We start from the raw sequence: 21,647 nt of genomic DNA, 5'->3' as shown, positions 1-21,647 counted from the left end.
GACAATTGGGATTAAGTGACTTGCCCAGGGTCACACAGCTAGGAAGTATTAAGTGTCTGAGGCCAGATTTGAACCCTGGTCCTCCTGACTTTTGGTCTGGGGCTCTACCCACTGTGCTACCTAGCTGCCCCTGAGAAATTGCTTCTAAGCAATATAATATTAAGATTTGTAAATTGCCTTTGCCATACAAGTATTCTTTACATTACGTTATTACAGTTTTGCTCTTGAATTTGACCCGTTATTTCCATGGACATTATATGAATTTGTGGAAGAGTTTACCTCAGATTTATAGTGGGAATACTTTGTAATTACTGTTCTTACTATGCAATCATAGCAAGTACCATTGATGAAGGACAGTAGTATCTGCTGGCTGATTGTGATGAAGAAGCACACTGACCAGGACTCATGAGTTATGGAATTAGTTAAGAGATCCTCTAGGTTACTCCTAGAAATTGAAAGAGAAACTGCCCTTGGGGGATACAACAACCTCCAGGTTGAGAGAGTAGCCACACACAAAACACACACACACACACACACACACACACGTCAAGGTGACCTTGCATGTAAAGGCACAAGTAGTTGGGTGGACCAGGAAAGAATTAAGTACAAGATGAATCTTGGAGAAAGTCAAGGATTCCCAGAAACAAAAATAAAGTGAGCATATTTTAGGTATGGAACCCAGGCAATACAAAATCAGAGACAGGCACAGAATAAGTGAATGAAAAAGGCATTTAGTTAAGTGCTTTTTATGCACTAGATACTGTCAGGTTCATAAGTATTACAAATATCAAAAGCAAAATAGATCCTGTTCTGAAGAAACTGATACTTTTATTGGAGGAGGCAACACATTAAAAAAATTTTTTAAAGGCCTAGAACTCCAAAGATTCAGCTATGACACAGCTATGACAAGGTGGAGTCTTTGTCCAGAATCCAGCAGTAAATCAGATAAAATGCTAGGGAGTCTTCAAGGTGCAAAGGTAGGAAAAATGGCCAGAAAGATTTTACTTAAAAGACAGTAGTAGTACAGAGATCAAAAGCCAAGAATATAAACTAGTTAAGGAAGAATTCCACTTTAGATAAGAACTTCTGGGAAAACTGGAAAGCAGATTGGCAGAAATTAGATTCAGACCAACCTTTTACACTACATGGCATAAGAATCTCAAAAGAGTTATGTGACTAGAATATAAAAGTTTACATGATAAGTATATTTTATAGCTATGATTTAGGAAGAAATTAGTAAGCAGACAAGGAATAGAAGTGATAAAAAAGATAACAATTTTTTAACTATAATGCTGTTAGGATGAGAAAGGAAACTGAAGATGGGAAGAAATCTTTATATCAAATAGCTATTAAGAGTCTGTTATCCAAGTTATATAAGGATGAATACAAATTAATAAAAATTAAGAGCAGTTGCCCAGTTGAAAACCGGTGAAAGGATTTTAAGAAACAATCTTCAATCAAGAGAATTGAAATTTATTAAGAATCACATGAAATACAGATCAGAACGATTAGAGTCGTTAATATTGAAAGGGCATCAGAAAGATAGGCACAAAAATGCACTGTTATGTTAATTTTACTGTGAACTGGTTCAGCCATTCTAGAAAACAATTTAGAATGTACTTCTTTTTTTAAAAAAAAAAAATAAAATATCAATATTCTTTTACCCAGATCCTCTTGCTGTTCAAATGCCTTTTAAAGAGATCAAAGACATAAAGTTAGTTCAACATATGTCAAAATATTCATGAAAGCACTTTTGTGGTAACAAAGTAGATACCCATTATTTGGGATATTTGTATGTAAGGAAATATCACTGTACCACATACACATACACATACATATGAAGAATTCAAAGAAGCACTGACAGATGTGTGAACTAATGCAAAGTGAGGTGAATCAATTCAGAAAAATAATGTACACCTTGACTACAATAATGTAAAGGCAAAGAATGACAACAACAAAAATGTACCTGCATACTGTGTAATTATGATGATCAATCAAGATTGACCCTGGAAAAAAGAGTTGATAAAATGTGCCTCCTTCTTTTCCTTACTGCAATGAAGGTCTATATATGTGGAATTCTACATGTAATATCAGATATAGTTGATGTGTTGAGTTTTGTTGAAATGCCTTTTTTCCTCCCTCTTTTCCATTTATTCTCTGTTAGAAGTACTTACTACTCTGGGTATGGGAAAGGAAGAATAAATTGGAAATAAAAATGATGTAAACAAAAGAGAATAAAAGTATATTTGTCAGCCAAAAAAATAAATAAAACAGTTGAGCATGGTGTGGGAAATGCCAAAATACGTATCAAAAATATAACAAAGATAGAATGATTTTCCTATATATGAAGATAATATAGGATCAAATCATTTCTACTGGTTCTTTCTCCCATTTTTCAGGTTTCAAATGGTATATAGAATCAGTGTTTTATCTTTAGCAATAAATATCATCTTTTAGTTGTCAAGCACAGTGCAAGAGAGAAAAGTTAGTTTAAAAAAAAAAAGAGTTGAATGAAGCCAAAAAAGAATATTTCTGATTGTAATTGCTAGTTTCTGTTTAATATTTCTGAACAAGATGAGGAGTCTTTGCATGGTAGTTCTCATGGAAATAGCATCCACAACACTAAAAGATGACCTCATTCTCAGTACCAGTGCCAGGCACTTAGCCTTCAGTGAACACAGGAGGTCAGTTTTCAGTGTGAAACAAACCAGAGTGTGAATTGACATTTTCAGGTGACAGTTATGGTTGTATTGCCTGTAATTAGCACCTCGTAACATGCAAACTTGCTTGTGCCTTTTTTCAGGCTGTTGAAGCTCAAATCCGAAGTTTTGGACAAACTCCTTCCCAGCTGCTTATAGAACCACATCCTCCCAGAAGTTCTGCCATGCAGGTGGTAAGTAGCACTTTTTTCTCTTCTCTGGACTTTTGCTGTCTTGGTACAGTTTTAAGTTCTTGGAGTAAAATTACACTGTGCTTAGGATGATCTTATCTGATCCAGGGTACAAGGAACTTGGTGATTTGACTCTCTTATCTGTCTTTTCTAAGTTCGTTGTTATTTTGCTCATCCACCAACAGTTATTGCAAAGATTCAATTTGATAAAAAGTTGATTTTTTTTTTAGCAGCTGTAGTATTTGTTTAATAAATTTTTGCTTTACTGTTCTGCATGTACAGAACTGATAAAGCCAAAATTATTACCTTTTAGTTATGATCCAAGTGCTTTAAATTACTAAATGGAGTAGTGACAATTTCTCTCTCTATTTCTACTTTTATTTGCTTTGTTTTTCACATTTTCTTACCTTTTTTTAGTGGAAGAATTTGTAAAGGTATTTTTACTACATGACACTTGTTTTTGCCATAATAACTCTCAGGAAGTATAATTGATTATATATCACATATATATAATCATGAAGTATAATTGAAAAATAGTATGAGTCCCAAAGGAACTGGATAAAAAGGATACTGCACTTTTTTTTCCATTTACTTTTCCATATCTTTTTGACACTCAAATCCCTGGAGAAACTTCTCCCATCGCATATAATTCCTATCACAGTCATCTATTTCTAATCAAGAATAGAATGAAACTCCAGATAAGGAATATTGTCAGGAGAAAATCTAGATCTATGACCTAAATCAATAACGGGGACCATAGTAACATGATTTGGTATCAAAAAGATACTATATCCACAATTATTTTATGATTGAGTCCCCAAAAGATTGTAATACAACCTAGAGCAATGTGACCCATCTCTACTTTAGTAACTCAGATTTCTTTCCCTTATCACCTGCCAATATCTCATTCATTCAAAGAACATTTATTAAGTGCATACTTTGTACCAGACACTTTAAGGATGAATGTTAGAGATACTAAGGCAAAACTAAATTAATGCTTAGTCTCAAAAGTTTGTAGTCTGTTGGAAGAAAGCACATATGCTCCTTCCTCCCCCAAAAGTAGATACAAAATATATAGAAGGTAGATACATAATAATTTACTATTGGGGGAATCATACAGGATAGACTTCCCATGAAGTATGGCAATTGAGCTGGGTTTTTATGGAAGCCAGGGATTAAAAGAGGGTTGAGGAAGGAGATATTCCATGCAGCTTGTGCAAAGGCTTGGCACTGGGTGGAGATTTGGATATCATTTCTTATGAAGGCACAGAAAATAGTCTTGTTTGCTAGGACAGGATGGCAAATTTGAGCTACTTCATGACAGGCTTCAAATAAGAATGGGATTTGGATTTATCCTAGAGACCTGAAGACCATTAATACTTTTTGAATAAGGGAATGACATAGTCAGTCGTAGGCTTCAGGAGTAGCAATGAGTATTGGAGAATGGATAAGACAGGAGGAGCTCTAGAGATAGGGAGACCAATTAAAAGACTGCCTCCTTCTCACTTTAGAATCAGCCAGAATGTATATCCCATGTATATTCTAGTTCTCCTAGGCCTGTTCTAGTATTCTTAGCAAATCTTTGGCTTTATCCATATTGTTACTAGTCCACTATTGCCTTATCAGGGAGCAATCAATCAACCAACATTTATATTTGATTTATTTACTTAATATTTTTCCCAGTTACATTCAAAACATTTTTTACATTTGTTTTTAAAATTTTTGAGTTCTAGGTTCTCTCACTTATCCTCACCCACAATTAAGAAACCACATGTGAAGTTATACAATACTTTTCCATAAAAATCAAGTTGTAAAAGAAAACATAGATCTCCCACTGTAATGAAAATAAAAACCTTCAAGAAAAATTGTTTTTTTAAAAAAGGGAGAATGATTCAATTTATATTCAGTTGCAATTTTTTCATCATAGGTCCTTCAGAAAAGTTGTGGATGATTGTACTACTGAGAATAGCAGTCATTTACAGTTGATCATCCTAGAACATTGCTATTACTTTCAACTAGCATTTATCAAGTCTCTAACGTATACAAATATATGTATTTTTACACATGTAATATATACACATAAAATATACATATATAAACATATGGTTGCATTGTGTTTGTGTATGTAGGTGTGTGTGTGTGTGTGTGTGTGTGTGTGTATAGATAGATAGAAAGAGAGAGAGTGAGTGTGTGTGTGTGTGTGTGTGTGTGTGTGAATATCTGCATCCTACATACATAGACACATCTGTGTGTGAGATTGAATGAATGACATAGTTATGGGTATCATGAGAGGATGTAAAAAGTGGTATTTGAACTGCCTTTTAAAAAAAAAGGAGAATTTTGTTTTTTATGTTAAATATGTGCAGTTTTTCTATACATATTTCCACAATTATCATGATCTGATCAAAAAGAAGAAAAATGAGAAAGAAAACAAAAGGCAAGCAAACAAGAACAAAAAAGGTGAAAATACCAGAGAAGTTTTATGAGAGAAAAATGAGGAGGGAGTTCATTCCAGGCATGAAAGGTGGCACCAAAGATGAGAGAAGAGGACAGGGGAAAGGAGGAAACCCCATAGATTTCAGGAAACAGGAGTGGTGTATAATGAGACTGGAAAGTTAGGTTATAGTTAGGTTGTGAAAGACTATAAAAGTAAAAAATCAAGAATTTATAGTTTATCCTAGAAGCACTGGGGAGCTACTCAAGTTTATTTAGTAAGGGAGTGACATGTTCGGATCCATGTTAAGGAGAATCTCTGGCAATTCTGTTGGATAGATTGGAGAGGGGAGAAGCTTGAAGCAGAGATATCAATTAGGAGTTCTTGCAATAATTAAGGGAAAGATGGTGTATCCTTGATCTATGACCACTAGGTTATGTAAGTATAAAGAAGAAGACAGATGGCAGAGATGTTGTGAGGAAATACAAAGACTTGGCAACTGATTAAATATGTGGAGGTGAGGGAGAATAAAGAATAGAGGTTGCCTCAGAAGTTGTGAACTTTAATAACCAAAAGAAAGGTTATTCCCTTAAGAGGAATAGAGAAGTTTGGAAAAGGGGTGGAATTTATGGAGAACGTAGTTCTCTGTTTTGGACAGAGTTTGACATGCCAAAGGACATTCGGTTCACAGTATCCTATAGGCAGTTGGGGTTGTGGGACTGGAGCTGAGGAAATAGGACTAGGGTTGAAAATACAGATATGAGAGAAATAATAATTAAAACAAAGACAGTGACAAGAGAATCAAGAGAAAGAATTATGATGAATTAATGACTTACCCTGAAGCAGCTAGGTGGCACAGTAAATAGAGTACAGGCCCAGTGTCTGGAAAAACCTGAGTTTGAATCTAGTGTCAGACATTTACTAGCTATGTGACCTAAGTCACTTAAATCTTGTTTGCCTCAGTTTCCCCATTTGTAGATGGATACATTAATAGCAACAGCTTTTCAGGATTGGATGAGGTTCCAATGAAATACTAGCTGTAAAGCGCTTCAGTGCCTGGCCTATAGAAAATGCTTTTAAGTTATCAGATTATAGTCATGCCTCATGCTATTAATCTTATATTGTAGGGGTTTGGGGTAAGGAAACTTGAAGGACTTCCTTCCTACAGAAGATAACATTTGATCTGAATCTTAAAAGGAAGCAAGAGATTTTAAGAGGGAGAATGTTCTGAGCATAGGTAATAGTGCAAAGATACAGAAGCTGCAGGTAGAGTTTCCTGAGTGAGGAACAGTAAGTCAGTATAGTTGTACTTTGTGAGTTAATAAAGTATTTAAGAAGACTGAAAAAATAGGGAGAGGCTAGGTTAGGAAGAGCTTAAGTGCCAAATAGAGGAGAATTTATTAATCCTAGAAGTAATAGGGAATCACTGAAGTTTATTGAGTAAAGAAGTGATATTTTGAGGAAGAATTCTCGTCCCTGAAACAAAAATATTATTAGTATAGTAGGATTCTTCTTCTTGCTTATTCTTAATTAAATGTTCATTCTGTCCTATCCACTACCAGAATTTGGAAGGGTAAAAACAACTTGACTACATGTCCTAGAAAAAAGGTTTCCACCCTCTCTAACTCCTGAATTGGATACCTGAGCTCCATTTAATTATGCATATGTCTTAAGTTGTGTGTGGGGAGGAAACGGAGATAGATTGGGGCAGAGCAGAAAGTGGTGGTCAGGAGATGCAGTCTTAGGTGACTTTTGTTGTATGAAATTAAGTAAAATTCCTTATCCTGCTTGAAGTTTTTCATTCATCTATAGGCATTCTTTAGAATTCTGAGATCCCATAAAAAATTCATTATTTGATAAAAACTGCTGGGATAACTGGAAATTAGTATGGCAGAAATTAGGCATGGACCCACACTTAACACCATAGACCAAGATAAGATCAAAATGGGTCCATGACCTAGGCATAAAGAACGAGATTATAAATAAATTAGAGGAACATAGGATAGTTTATTTCGCAGACTTGTGGAAGAGAAATAAATTTGTGACCAAAGATGAACTAGAGACCATTACTGATCACAAAATAGAAAATTCTGATTATATCAAATTAAAAAGCCTTTGTACAAACAAAACTAATGTAAACAAGATTAGAAGGGAAGCAACAAACTGGGAAAACATCTTCACAGTTAAAGGTTCTGATAAAGGCCTCATTTCCAAAATATATAGAGAACTGACTCTAATTTATAAGAAATCAAGTCATTCTCCAATTGATAAATGGTCAAAGGATATGCACAGACAATTTTCAGAGGATGAAATTGAAACTATTTCCACTCATATGAAAGAGTGTTCCAAATCACTATTGATCAGAGAAATGCAAATTAAGACAACTCTGAGAAGCCACTATACACCTGTCAGATTGGCCTAAGATGACAGGAAAAAATAATGATGAATGTTGGAGGGGATGCGGGAAAACGGGGACACTGATGCATTGTTGGTGGAGCTGTGAACGAATCCAACCATTCTGGAGAGCAATCTGGAATTATGCCCAAAAAATTATCAAATTGTGCATACCCTTTGATCCAGCAGTGTTTCTATTGGGCTTATACCCCAAAGAGATACTAAAGAAGGGAAAGGGACCTGTATGTGCCAAAATGTTTGTGGCAGCCCTGTTTGTAGTGGCTAGAAACTGGAAATTGAATGGATGCCCATCAATTGGAGAATGGCTGGGTAAATTGTGGTATATGAATGTTATGGAATATTATTGCTCTGTAAGGAATGGCCAGCAGGATGAATACAGAGAGGCTTGGAGAGACTTACCTGAACTGATGCTGAGTGAAATGAGCAGAACCAGGAGATCATTATACACTTCGACAAAGATACTGTTTGAGGATGTATTCTGATGGAAGTGGATCTCTTTGACAAAGAGACCTAATTGAGTTTCAATTGATAAAATGATGGACAGAAGCAGCTAAATCCAAAGAAAGAACACCGGGAAATGAATGTGAACTATTTGCATTTTTGTTTTTCTTCCCGGGTTATTTTTACCTTCTGCATCCAGTTCTCCCTGTGCAACAAGAGAACTATTCAGTTCTGCCCACACATATTGTATCTAGGATATACTGCAACATATCTAACATATATAGGACTGCTTGCCATCTAGGGGAGGGGGTGGAGGGAGGGAAGGAAAAAATCGGAACAGAAGCGAGTGCAAGGGATAATGTTGTAAAAAAAAAAAAAAATTATCCTGGCATGGGTTCTGTCAATATAAAGTTATTATAAAATAAAATAAAATATATAATAAAAAATAAAAAATAATAAAAAAATTCTGAGATCCCAGTTCTAGTTTAGAGCTAGATGAGACTTTAGACATCACATATCCTTATTGTTCTTATTGAACAGAAAAGTAAACTGAGACCCAGCTAAGTTTAGTACCTTGTCTAAAGTCACAGAACTGGACTTTGAACTTTGATCCTTACACTCGTAAGACAGTGCCTGTTCTATTATTCCCCATTGTCTGTCCTGCAGAGATACTCTTACCAGTTCTCATTCTACTAGTTGTTCCACTAATCTAGTTAAGTCCAGCCATTACTTCTAATACAGAGAATGCAGAAGGAATATTAAAGGTCTACTTGTTCCTTCTAGATAATCAATAGTTGGTATGTCAAAGAAACTTAAGATGTAAACAGTATGTTCTTTCTACTTTCACCAGACTTAAGCTCGTTTGTTTGTTTAAGCACAAATATTGGAATTAGTTTAAAACATGATATTTTCTGGTGTAGTCCATCAAACTAGATAAACATGCATGGATTTCTAATGAGATGTTGTATGCATAATTTGTATTATGCTCCAATTTTCTCATTAGTAGCATGTGCAAACATTTTGAAAGTATATAACTTAGGGCATCTCACAGAACAGTTCATAGGTCATGTTTATTGTTGATTGTTTCTTGTCTGGGATCGATAATGTAATTTCACAAAATTAATTAAAACAATTTTAGAATGCTCCCCCCCATGACATTAAGAAATAAGAATTTCCATATTAGGAACTCAAGTTTTTAAAAGCAGAAGTGTGTTTTCATTTTATTTACTAAAGTTCAAATTAGGGTCCTCTGCCTCTACCGTGAATTCAGCAGAAATTAAAGTTGCTTCGTGCTGTGTTAAGTGCCTAAGCTATAATATACACCAGGTGTAGTAATTAGCAGCCACACGAAGGCTGCCTATTTGTCTGGGTCTGCTGCTGTTGCTGTATCCCCCTGTGTTTTCACACCATCAGATAGTTGGATTTAATTGAGGCCACATCAGATGAGGCATTACTGACACCTTTAATTGAATGAGCATCCAGGGAGGATTAACTCATAATATTGATTGGCTTTTAGCCACTTGCTCAGAAGGGTGTCTGGGTAGCTTATTAGTTGCCTTTATTTACACCTTTATGCAAAGAGTGCAAATAGGAATTCTTAGTGCAATATGTTTTTCTAAGTACTCTTAATAACTTTTTTAAAAGGACTGATAATAAAAATGCAAATGCATTTAATTTTTTATTAGCAGTTCTGAATAAATATATATTAAATGTATGCATTTATATGTGCACATATACCTGGTGTATTGAAATATGGCAGTAGGAAGGCAGCTAAGAGAACTTCATCAGACTATTTCTATTCTTAACAATTCTGATCAGATTTTTCAAAGTAGATATGAAAGGGAGAGTGGCTGAAAATGTACAACCCACTATTACCAAATAAAGCTAACTGTTTTGTACACTGTTTTAGGTTATGTCCTGGATTTTTACTTATGAGTTGGAAGAATTTTCCAAATCTTTAGTAGATATATTAAGATTTATATTGATAATAACCATGAGAATAGTCAGTATTGTGTTATCAATTTCAATTACTATCAAGTGTTCAAAAGAGAGCTTAAAAAACCCAGGATCTCTGGTTTGTGATATTAGGAGGGGGAGAGATGTCATTTAGGTGTTTTTCTTTACAATTAACTGCTACAAGAAGAAAATACATTTGCATTACAATAGAGTGGTGTTTATGACTGTGTGTACTATATAAATATATTGTCTTTACTAGTTCATTTAATTAAACTTTGCTTTGAAACAGGTTCATAATTAAGTTTATGCATTATATCAATAAGTTATTTCTTTACCTGTAATAATGTCTGTATGCCATCTAAATGTGCTGTATGTAAATATATTTTTATTTTCTTTTTATTCAGTTTGTCAAAATCTCCATTCCAACTCAACACAACTTTTGGTGGTCTCTGGGAATTTCCTTGCCTCTTGCCTGTTCTATACTTTCTTCGGCATACTACCTCAATAGAGCCAGAAGATGGCTTTTTGGCAAATAATGGGCAATTGGAAACTTTAATAAAGATTCTATAGTCTCTCTCTAGAATATGAACTGGAAAGCTTTCTCATTTTCCAGCATTTGGGGGTTTTTATTTGTCTCTTTTACATTGTCTAACCCAGTGGCATGGATGAAGTTTTTCCCACTTAAATCCATCATTCCAAACAGAAAATTTCAAACGTCATAATATATTTTTTAAAAATTCAAATCAACTTTCTGTTTCCTCTAGCCTGTCTGATGCTTTCACTTGCAGCTGCTAGTGATGCTTGCTTGTTTTAATCTATTCTTCTCCTTCTTTTCCTATACCCTCTCCCCTTTTCTTGTTCTTTCCTCTGTATTTGGGGTCTTGTCATGCCCACTCAACAGTATCTCCTCCTGCAGAGTCCATTGATGTTCACAGACCAAGCTCAGCAGGATGTGATCATGGTCCTAAAGTTCCCATCCAACTCCCCTGTCACTCATGTAGCAGCCAACACCCAGCCCGGCTTGGCAACTCCTGCTGTGATCACAGTCACTGCTAACAGGCTATTTGCTGTGAACAAGTGGCACAACCTTCCCGGTGAGTAAAGAAACAACATCTTGAGCTACAGTCAACACTATAAACCTTGGTAAAGAATTACATCTCAATATTTCTTATTCTTGCACAAAAGTTTAAGGTTTTAACTTGCAAACTTTAGACACATTGATTGACCCTACACCGAAAGTCTACAATACAGTTGATGTTTAACCACACTATTTCTTAATATCTGTTTTTCCATATAGTACATATGTCCATGCATTTATATGCTTATATCATACAAATACATGTAGATCAACATAAGTGTGCAAAAATTCATTTATTCAGCAAGTATTTATGGAGTGTGTGTTGTGTCTATAGCCATATACTAAATGCTATGGGTGAGGGGAATATAGAATAAATATAAGATGACATAGTCCCTGACCTCAAGGAGCTTTTAGTCTACATGACACCAGAGTTATAGATTTCAATTCTCCCTAAGAATCAGTTTTGAATAAAACAAACCAAAACAAAACCCCTCTCTTTCTATGCTTGCACCTAAGCAAGCTTGCTCATAAATATGTGCAGATGTTAGTAGAGGAAGAATAGATAGAGGAAAAGAAAGAAAGAAGGTAGTAAAGAGAGAGGAGGGAAAACCAGACAAGAGATTTTTAATGGATCAGCCTAGACTCTGGAAGAAAATGAGATTTAGGGTCAGTAACGTCATTTACAGAATAATTTCATATAGCACTGAGGTCATATAGGCATCTAGAATATTATATACTCAAAACAAGATTCTGTTGTTTAAATGCCGGCTGGCCATTATGATTTAAGGGATACAGCATGATAATATTTGCCCAGAAAGTTCATGTCTTTTATTTAGAGAATGGAGAGAAAAAAGAGGAATTTAAAATTTCCTTGAAACAGTTGGCCCTTTATTAAGCTTTTATTTTAGACTGCAAGCTGTGCAGATGAGTTTAAATAGTCTCTTTAAATTGTGGAAACATCTGCAAAGCTTGGCGGAGTATGCATAAAGCACTTCTTGTTAGAGTAAGGAAAGTGATTGGAAAGATATAAAGATTCTAGGGCCATGGCTTTACATCAAACTAAATACAAGAGCTTCTGGAATTGAAAAGAACTGAATTGACATTAGAATAAAAACAAACAAAAATACTCAATTAAAGAGCTCATCACTGCAAATCCTGTACTCAACTCCACATGATTCAGCAGAGAGTAAGTATCATCTTTAAACCTGCTTTTTGAATATGAAACAACAGTCATCTAAGTGACTTACTTGCATTGCCCAGAATCACCTGCGACATCAAATGAGAGTTTAAGTTGTCATATAATAAAAAATATACCAACGTGTCAGGGTCAATCATATGGGTTTTTTCTTAATTAGATGATAGGAACTTAGCAATTAATCCTAAAAATTAAAACCAAAATGTATAAATTTCCTTAACTGTCCTAATTTGGTCTTTCTTTTCCTATCTAATGTTTACAAATATGGCATAAACCATCACTAGGCATAGAACTGAGTACTTCAGAGTTTTTTTTCCTAAGTTTCAGATCAGAGACCCTTCAACTCAATTTTCCTAAGGTCTCAAGATCACCAGAGATGAGCTAGTGGGGGAGGGGGATAGATCTATTAGTGAAATCCTCAAATGTAAGTAATTGAAGACACCATCCACAGTAAAATTCTCAGAGCAGGAGTAAAGGCTTTGTAGCCAGGTTCCTTACCTGCCCTGCAGGGAATTGTGAAAAACTGCAATGGGAACCTGAGAAATGGAATAATAACAGCAACCAACTGTAGATGAAATAACAACAGTAACTTACATTTATGACGTAGCACCAAAGAGTTTATAAAACAGCATTAAGAAAGAACAGGGCCGTAAGTTTCAAAATGGTTTAGAAAATTGTAAGCTTTGCATTTTGTTTTCTTTCTCAGGTTTTTTTTTTTCCTTCTTGATCCGATTTTTCTTGTGCAGCAAGATAACTGTATAAATATGTATACATATATTGGATTTAACATATTTAACATGTATTGGACTAGCTGCCATCTAGGGGAGGAGGGATGAAGGGAAGGAGGGAAAAATTTGGAATAGACGGTTTTGCAAGAGTCAATGTTGAAAAATTACCCATGCATATGTTTTGTCAATAAAAAGCTTTAATTAAAAAAAAAAAAGGTAAGCTTTTACTTGATTTTATTAGGAAGTATAAAGTGAGTAAAAACAGAACTGTTTAGATTGAGTAAGTAATAGAGAGGGTGGGCCTCAGAGTCAGAAAGATCTGGCTAAAGTCTTCCTATAATACATATTATCTGTAGCTTACTATTTCTAGAGGTAAGACAAAACATAAAAGAAAGCTGAAGAAAAAGATATCCAGAGAATGTTCCAAAGGTGGGGCCTTGGTGGAGAAGTCAGTCAGTGAAGTCCCCAAGTAGGGTAGCTAGCTGAGATTTGAGCTGAGCTCTCTCCTGAAATGGAGCTTAGGAGTACCAACCCCGCCTCTCCAATGAAAAGGTCCAAGGGTAGTGATGAGGTAGAATATCAAAGTTGCTAAGATCTTGGAGAAATAAGTCAGAGAAGTCTTAAGAATCTCCTCTTCAAGAGTGCCAGGTGAGAAAGGAAGAAATGTGACCAAATCCACAAGTTATATTTATATAGATCTTGTCATCTGTTTACCTTGTATTATCTTTGGTCTATTAGAACACAGAAGGCTCAATAATTATTCCTTCAATAAGCATATTGCTTATACTATATGCTCATTCTTACCACATTTACAATATCTAACTATTGCTGTTGTGTACCTATAATTTCTGCAAGTATAACCACAGTTGCTCCATTCAGCAGCTTCTTCTAGGGGAATCCATATGAATTTCTTTTTGCTGTTGCTAAAGCTCAGTCATTAACTGTACCAGACTTGACCCCATAATATCATGCCTTCTTGTACTTATATCTTGGCTCAAGTATCTCTGTGGGTCAGAGTCTCATTGGGAGAAAGAGATTATCAGAATCCGTGAAGATATACTCAGGTGGTATTAAGTTGAAGTTAAGATTCCTTAGCATTTGCGAAAATTGTCTCACCACTGCCAGCTCCTGTTATGGTCACATAGTGCTTCATAATCAGAAATTTCATACTCGCCCAAACGATCAATGGCAGTACTCAAGGGCTCATGAAAAGAAAAAGGAATTCGGGATGGTAGTTGAATGGAAAGAAGTTACTTATAGAAATCACAGATGTATAGCAGTGATTATTAAATATTTTAACTTGATTTTTAAAAAAGTATATTATATGCACAGTTTGTTTCCCAAGATGACAGATGCTAGGCCCTTTAGTTGACAGATTAGATGGAATTATATAAGGCAGTGTGTTATACTGGATGATGTGCTGTTGTCGTAATTGCCAAAATTTGGTGATTTGGTCAACCCTTTGCTGACATATATTAACTATGTGATCCTAGGCAACTCACTTAAGCTCTCAATGCTTCAGGAAACCTCTGACACTGCAAGTTTCAGGGCAATTACAAAGCTGTAGGGAGAGTTCCCTAACTAACAAAACCACAGTTCCAACCAAACAGGCAAAAGAAGTCATGATGTTGTTATTTCTCCTGGCAAATTTAATTCCAGCTTTTGATTCATCTAGTCTATCATCTCACATGATGTATTCTGTATATAAGTTAAATAAAGAAGGTGACAACCTATAAATAAATAATTAAATAGATAAACAAACAAATAAATAAAGTAATGCAAAATTTGAGAGATCATCTACATTTTCTAGTTATGGTAGGTGAATTCCAGAGAAGGGAAAGTGACTTGCTGAATGTTATATAAGTTGTTATTTGCCACACTTCAGTCTAGAACCCTGTTCTCCATTTGTACTTCTTTCCACTCTACTCTTGGGTCCACAACTACTTATAAAGGAAAGGCTACGTATACCAGGCTGTTTTAAATTGCAGAGCCAATAGTATATTATTCAAAATCATTTTGAGAAGAGAACAAATTGGCTATGGTCTATATTGATTCTGTTTACTCTTCTGCTTCTGAGTATTTTTAAATTGAAGCAGAAATAGCAAATGTTAATAAAATTTTAAAACACATATATACATTAGTTTGATTGTTAGGAATGTAACTCAGCCAAATGCATTTAACGAAAACATTTATCTGCAAAATGGTTTTCTTTATTTTTATTCAGACTTGCGATTGATTGATTTTAAGTGATGGATGAAACATTAAATGTTCCCTGACTTGGAGCTTTCCCTTTTTCCATCATAAATTGACATTTTTGCAGGTCCTTTGTGCTGCAGTATTCAAAGATGCCTTTTTAGGAAATAACCAAAAAAATAGTATTTGCTCCAGTCAGCAGATGGCTGTCACATTTTGTTTTCAGTGCTCTTTACCACTTAATTTTGTTTTGTTGCAGCATCGGAGGTTGCCAGTCAAGCATCTGCTATAGCTTATGGCCCAGGACTGGAGCCACTGGTGATGGCACCCATTCAGAACAGCACTAATCTAAAATAAATGTTTAATAAACTGTCCATGAAAGCACCTGGATTTTTTTTTTCTTTAAATTTAACAAAAATCATAAGATATTTGGAGGTTTAGAAACCAATTGCACATGAGATTTGACTTAAGTATTTTTACATGGTTTAAAATATGAAAAGTAATGCAGATTTTTTTTTTAATCTTTTGTGAATTCCAGCTCATCAAGGTGCTGTACAGGACCAGCCATACCAGCTGCCAGTGGAAATCGATCCTCTCATAGGTCTGTCACTTCCTTCTCTCTTTGCGATTCATTAAGCTCTGTATGGTGGCCCTGAAGTGTAGATTACGGTTGTTTTTCACTTGCTGGTTGCTGGGAATGGAATTTTCCTGATAAACCATTTGCATGCAAATTGGAATGCAATGAGCTGTGGCTATGCTGGTATTTCATCAACTCCCCCTCGTTGGTTTGCCTAATTTGAACAGGCCTAGGACGCGTGTCACTGAAAATTAATATGGATGCTGTAATAATGTGTGATTGAGAATGCGCATGAAGTACTGTCAGGATAATATTGGATCTTTTCATCACTCAGACTTGTTGATGAGCAGGAGCGAGGCACGTTATGATGAATCGGTGCACCGGTAATGTGATGGAGCTCCTTTGCTGGGGAAATTTTCATAATAACAGTGGGGTTCTTAGCAGCACTGTGTGGTGAAAAATAAAACCGTGGTGCTGGGACTTCATCATTAAAGGAGATCAATCCTTTCTTCATGGATCCGCTGTTTGGGCTGAGGGGATTAATGTGCATTCGCAGAGCAGTTTCAAAGTTGAAATATGTTGCCCCACCAATAGCAATGTTAAGATATTAGTATTCATTTTCCTGGGACCCAGCAGCCCAGGAGATCATCACTGGAAGTTAAATGTGGGGGGGAGAAAGAGAGACAGAGAAGGAGGGAGAGACAAAATGGGGGGAAAGGAGGAGGAAGAAAGGAAGGAAGAAGGAGAAAGGGGGAGGGAGGGAGAGCGGAGAGGAGAGATGTCTACAAAGAGACCCCCTTTGAGATGAAATGCTGATCTGTTGTACATACAGCATTGAAAAACAAATTTGCTCTTGTGCCTTTCATGCTTGGTTACTTTATATGTCCATATTAGCATTTTATACCCTTAAATGTTACATGGTCAGAGATCGAATGTGGTTTGGCCAAAACTTGAATGTTTCATCTTGGCCTTTGAGACTAAGATGAGGTAGGGAATGTGTTCTTATAAATGGTCAGAATCTCTTTCTCTCCCTCTCTCTATTCAATAATAGTTTTAGAAATGGAAAAACTAGCATTTTCTCCTAAATGATGGGAAGCTATTATTAGCAGTAATGTTTGGATTCTTGAGCTCATTTCCCTAGCTTATGTTTTTTTAAATTAGGATGTAACAATACAGCCTGCACCTCTAAATTGCGTGCCTTTTTTTTTTTTTAAATCCAAGTTGTTCTGTACATGGCCACTCACCTTTTTCCTACTTTAAAGCCTTTATTTATTTCAGTATAGGGCTAAAGTGCTGCCATTTATAAATGTATCATTATGATAGACTAGAGGGAGTCTAAGGTCAAAGCCAACTAATTTATTAATTTTTCACAGTTCAAGCACATATCACAGAAGTACTCTTTCTACATAAAAATACACATAATTCCAGTGGAATCACTGATAATCTTTGCCTAAAGCTTGGAATACCACATTAGATATTTTTCTATAATTTTGAATGTACATTACAAAGTTTGTTTTTTTAAATTGGGGAAACAGAAGAATCCATTTTCTGAATCATTTTAAATTTCTTCTCTGGATAAATGTAGTGTTATATAGTAGTAAATGTATTAAATCTAATTTGTTTGGATTTTCTAAATTCAGAATTTTTGATATTTTATATATAATATAGGTAATTTCAATTTAATTGCATTTGAAATATGAATTCAGTTGTTAATTCTTCTGTGTTATCTCAAGCAGGCCTAGTGTGCATTTTCAGTTTTTTATTGTTATTTTATTTTCTAGTCTCATAAAAATGTTTGTTTATGATGAGAATTTGAAGGGTTTCATTTAAGTATTGTAGAATTTGCATATGTCATTTGTACTATTATTCCCTCACCCATGAGTCTTATTTTGAATAAATAAGGTTTAGTTGATGACAGTGAGTTAAGTTATATACAGTTAAGTGGAAGTATTTGAAATAATGGATGTCATCATGTTAAATTCCATATCTGCTCCAACTGGATATTTTATGTTTGAGAACCATAAACCTATCTAACTTTTTTGTCACTTGGCCAACGTTCCTACACCCACGTACTGATGACTATGCAGAGCTTTCATAGTCTTCCAAAATGACTTGACCCCTGCCCACTAAAAGTATGCATAATTAGAGTAAAATTAACATAGGGACAGATTTGTACAAATATAGAATAACCCTTATTTAGAATGCTAATTCTGTGGTGCTCAAGTTTTTGTCTCTGTCTTGATCTTATGAAATTGAATGGATTTGTATGCACAGGAAAATGCATCTCTTAGACATTCCTCTTCCTTCAAAAAACAGCATTGCTTTTTCAAAGTTATGACAAAAGATTTTTCTCATCTTCATAACATCTGAGTCCTTGAAAGGAGGGAGGAAAAGATCTTACCCCACAAAAAATGTATTCATAACTACTGCTGACCAACTTGCCAACAGATTCAGAAAGGCATCAGAAGTCTACATTATTCAGTAATAGTTATGAAATACCCTTCAATGCATGAAGTTGTGATAGATGTTATCAGAACTTTAATTTGAAAATACCTTTTCTTAACATATTTTGCCTTCTATCCTTTATAAAATCTCTCTTCCACTAAAAATAAATACAAAAAAATTACAAGTCCTCAAAATCCCACATGAAATTACTGCTCTTAATGAGTTGCATTTAATTTTTTTTCAATTAGAATTTTACATATGAATTTTTCACCATTTTAGTGCTAAAGATGCAAAATAACTTATTTTTGGTGTTACTTCCTGAGTCTTATCTGTACACCTGTGCTACATCCATCAACAGTGAATTCATTGTGTTTTCAGAAAAAAATAAAGACTATAAAAAGAATCTTAGTTGGAAAAGACTTTAATATTACCTCTTCACCACTTCTGATTTTGTTTCAGCATCAATTTTTTCTTCCAGAAAAAGCGATCTTATTTAAGTCAGGGTTGAAACATGCTTTAGGACCCTGGAAACTTAGGTTTCTATATAACTAACTTTATAATATCAAGAAGGGCTTATTGAGTATAATTTCTTTTTCTGATAATGGCACTCCTGGTAGTCTATTTTCAGAGGATTATTACCCTTCCCCTGTGTCTCGATGTCATTCTGTCTGCCCTTGTGCCTTCAGATAAACCCCAGTTCACGCATTCTGTAGCAGCTTGGAAACACCGTGTGCTAGTCACTCTGTCTTGTTTTATTGCTTAAATAAGATTCAGGAAAACAGCAATACTCTCTGCTTCAACTTTTTCAATTATACATATCTTTAATAAATATCATTCTTCTCTCTTTACATGATAGTGCTCCTGTAAACAGGGGATTGGGATTGCACATCTAGTCAAATTAAAGACCCGTTAGAGCTAAAGTAGTACAAGATGCTGTGATATTTCACAGAATATGTGACATTTAAATTCTAATATCTTTTCCTGTGACAAAATGTTAAAGGTAATAGACTGTCACAACATGACTCCATTCTCATGACAATAGTTGTAATGAGATTGTCAGGAATACAAACTGATCTGTGATACAGTCTTGTGATTGTAATCTAGTTTAGATTTACCCAAGAGCTATAATGCATGTTCTGTGGATTGTATACTATTTTAAAATTGTAACATGTTATTGTTTCTATCCCCTAGGCAAAGACATTTTTGCTAGGATGTTGAATCTGGCTATTCACATTCTTGCAACAAATATGTGCATTTTGTATGTGGGGTGGGGTGTATTGCCTTAAATGAAAGAAGTATTCTTGTATTTGGATTTATTGCCTGTACACACCACCCCCTTCCCAAAAACAATTGCTTGATTAAAGTGTAGAGTTTCTTTGACTATGTATACTTATATTTCTTTTTCATCCTTCATAGCTAGCAATATAGGAATGCACAGGAGGCAAATCACTGACCTTTTAGACCAGAGTATTCAGGTCCACTCCCAGTGCTTTGTCATCACTTCTGACAACCGCTATATTCTTGTCTGTGGTTTCTGGGACAAGAGTTTCCGGGTCTATTCTACAGATACAGGTAAATGTCATTTTTTTTTCACCACTCATCACTATTTATACAAGTAAACACTGAAATGCTTAGAATATTTCCTTATATTTGTTCTTCAAATAAGAATGACCTTATTTGTGATTGGTGAGAGTGAGAGAGACAGAGACAGACAGAGAGACAGAGAGACAGAGAGAGAAAATAAATACACACTTTACCTTTTTGCCCCATCCAGGGTGTGCTCACTGTAGGCCTTTGTAAATCCTTAATAGCCTTTTCTGTTCAAAGATTTTCAACCAAAATTCATTTGGATTATGGGTGATCATTTTTGGAACACAGTAATTGTATGTAAATATTGTGTGCTTTGTGTATATGTATGAGCTTGTGGGGAATATACATACATATCTAGTGTTATTCCATTTTTGTGTTATTTTATATGGAAGGGGGTGGGTTGGTTTTTTTTTTTTTTTTTTTTTTTTTTTTTGGCCTCTACAAAGTCTCATTAAGCATACCTCTTGGGAGTCGATTTTTCTTCTCCTTTACCCAATTCTGCATAGAATCCTACTGAAAACTATACCATCATGAAGAAAAGTAGCTGACTCTTGCTTTATGCATGACAGGAGCTCTTGTTAAGATAGCATAAAAGTATCAGGTCCGTATATTCATTTGCATGCATCTGCCTAAGGGACACTCCATGCTCAACTATATTACCCCATGAGAACTAATATAATGAGTTTTTGTAGAGCTTTGCAGGGAAGAGAGTTTCTTCCAGAGTGAAGAACAACATATTGAACTTATGGAGCCTAGTTAAGTTTCAGTCTAATATATTTTAAGAGTTTCTAGAAAATAATATAAGACTAAGAGAGTCCTAATAAAAATAATAGTTATGATAGGTAGGCCATTAAAATAGATTATTCAAAAAAGAATAAATATTATGTGTTTTCCATTTTTAGACTGATGAAATAGTAGTGGCTATGAAGTTACATGTTGGATTAAACGAGTGACACAGTTCCCTCTAGCTTTATGATTCTGTGAAATGTGTAGTAGACATATGCAACTCAAATGCTAATAAAATCTTGGAATGTTTTAGGAATATAGTGCTTGATTTAATTGAAATTTTTGGTTACCTAGAAGTTTCACAAATAATCCCTTTATGTTACTACCTTGTTGCACAATCCTTCCAAAATATATTTTCCTACTTTACTAAATAATTTACTAAGAATTTTATTCTTTATTATTCAGATTTTGAGTTTCCTCAGGATCATCATTCTTATTCTCAGTCAAAAAATAAGAATAAAAGATTGAACCAGATGTGTACTGATCTTTAGGCATACATACTCTTTAAGTTGTTTTTGTGAGGGATTTTGTGTTTGTATTTTAAAAACTAAATTATTCCATATCAGCTTTTTTTTCTCAGTCATTTTTTAATAAGGACAATACTGAAGGCAAACCAGGTTCTTTCAAGATTTATTAGGGTCTGCATATTGAAGTTTTACTAGAAGTTGCACCTATTAGCTTTCTGAGAAATATTATGCAAATAGCCACTTTTCCACAAAATCTTCCCATTAGAATATATTTCCTCTGATTTTGCATTTCACAGTTTTAGCCCTCCCTTCCTTTGGGGAGTGGTTATCAATCTAACATGAGCTGACCTTGCATTTAATGCACCTGTTACATCCCTCTACAAATTCTGCTCTTGAAATTATTTGTTATGATGGTTAGGAGGTAGTATTTTCAAGTAGATGTTTTTAAAATA

At 34.8% G+C, this 21,647-nt stretch overlaps 1 protein-coding gene across 1 annotated transcript in view; it reads left to right on the top strand.

Annotated features, from left to right (window-relative positions):
* LRBA (LPS responsive beige-like anchor protein) overlaps positions 1–21,647 on the top strand; it is a 745,582-nt gene that overhangs the window by 688,198 nt on the left and 35,737 nt on the right. The window contains exons 48-51 of the mRNA XM_051966352.1: positions 2,804–2,893; positions 11,038–11,230; positions 15,869–15,931; positions 19,769–19,924. Coding sequence (XP_051822312.1) covers positions 2,804–2,893; positions 11,038–11,230; positions 15,869–15,931; positions 19,769–19,924 — 502 coding nt within the window. The remainder of the gene's footprint in view (positions 1–2,803; positions 2,894–11,037; positions 11,231–15,868; positions 15,932–19,768; positions 19,925–21,647) is intronic.

The sequence above is a fragment of the Antechinus flavipes genome, chromosome 6 (genome assembly GCF_016432865.1).
Source record: "Antechinus flavipes isolate AdamAnt ecotype Samford, QLD, Australia chromosome 6, AdamAnt_v2, whole genome shotgun sequence".
Classification (NCBI taxonomy): Eukaryota; Metazoa; Chordata; class Mammalia; order Dasyuromorphia; family Dasyuridae; genus Antechinus; species Antechinus flavipes.
This window is presented reverse-complemented; position numbering and strand designations above follow the sequence as displayed.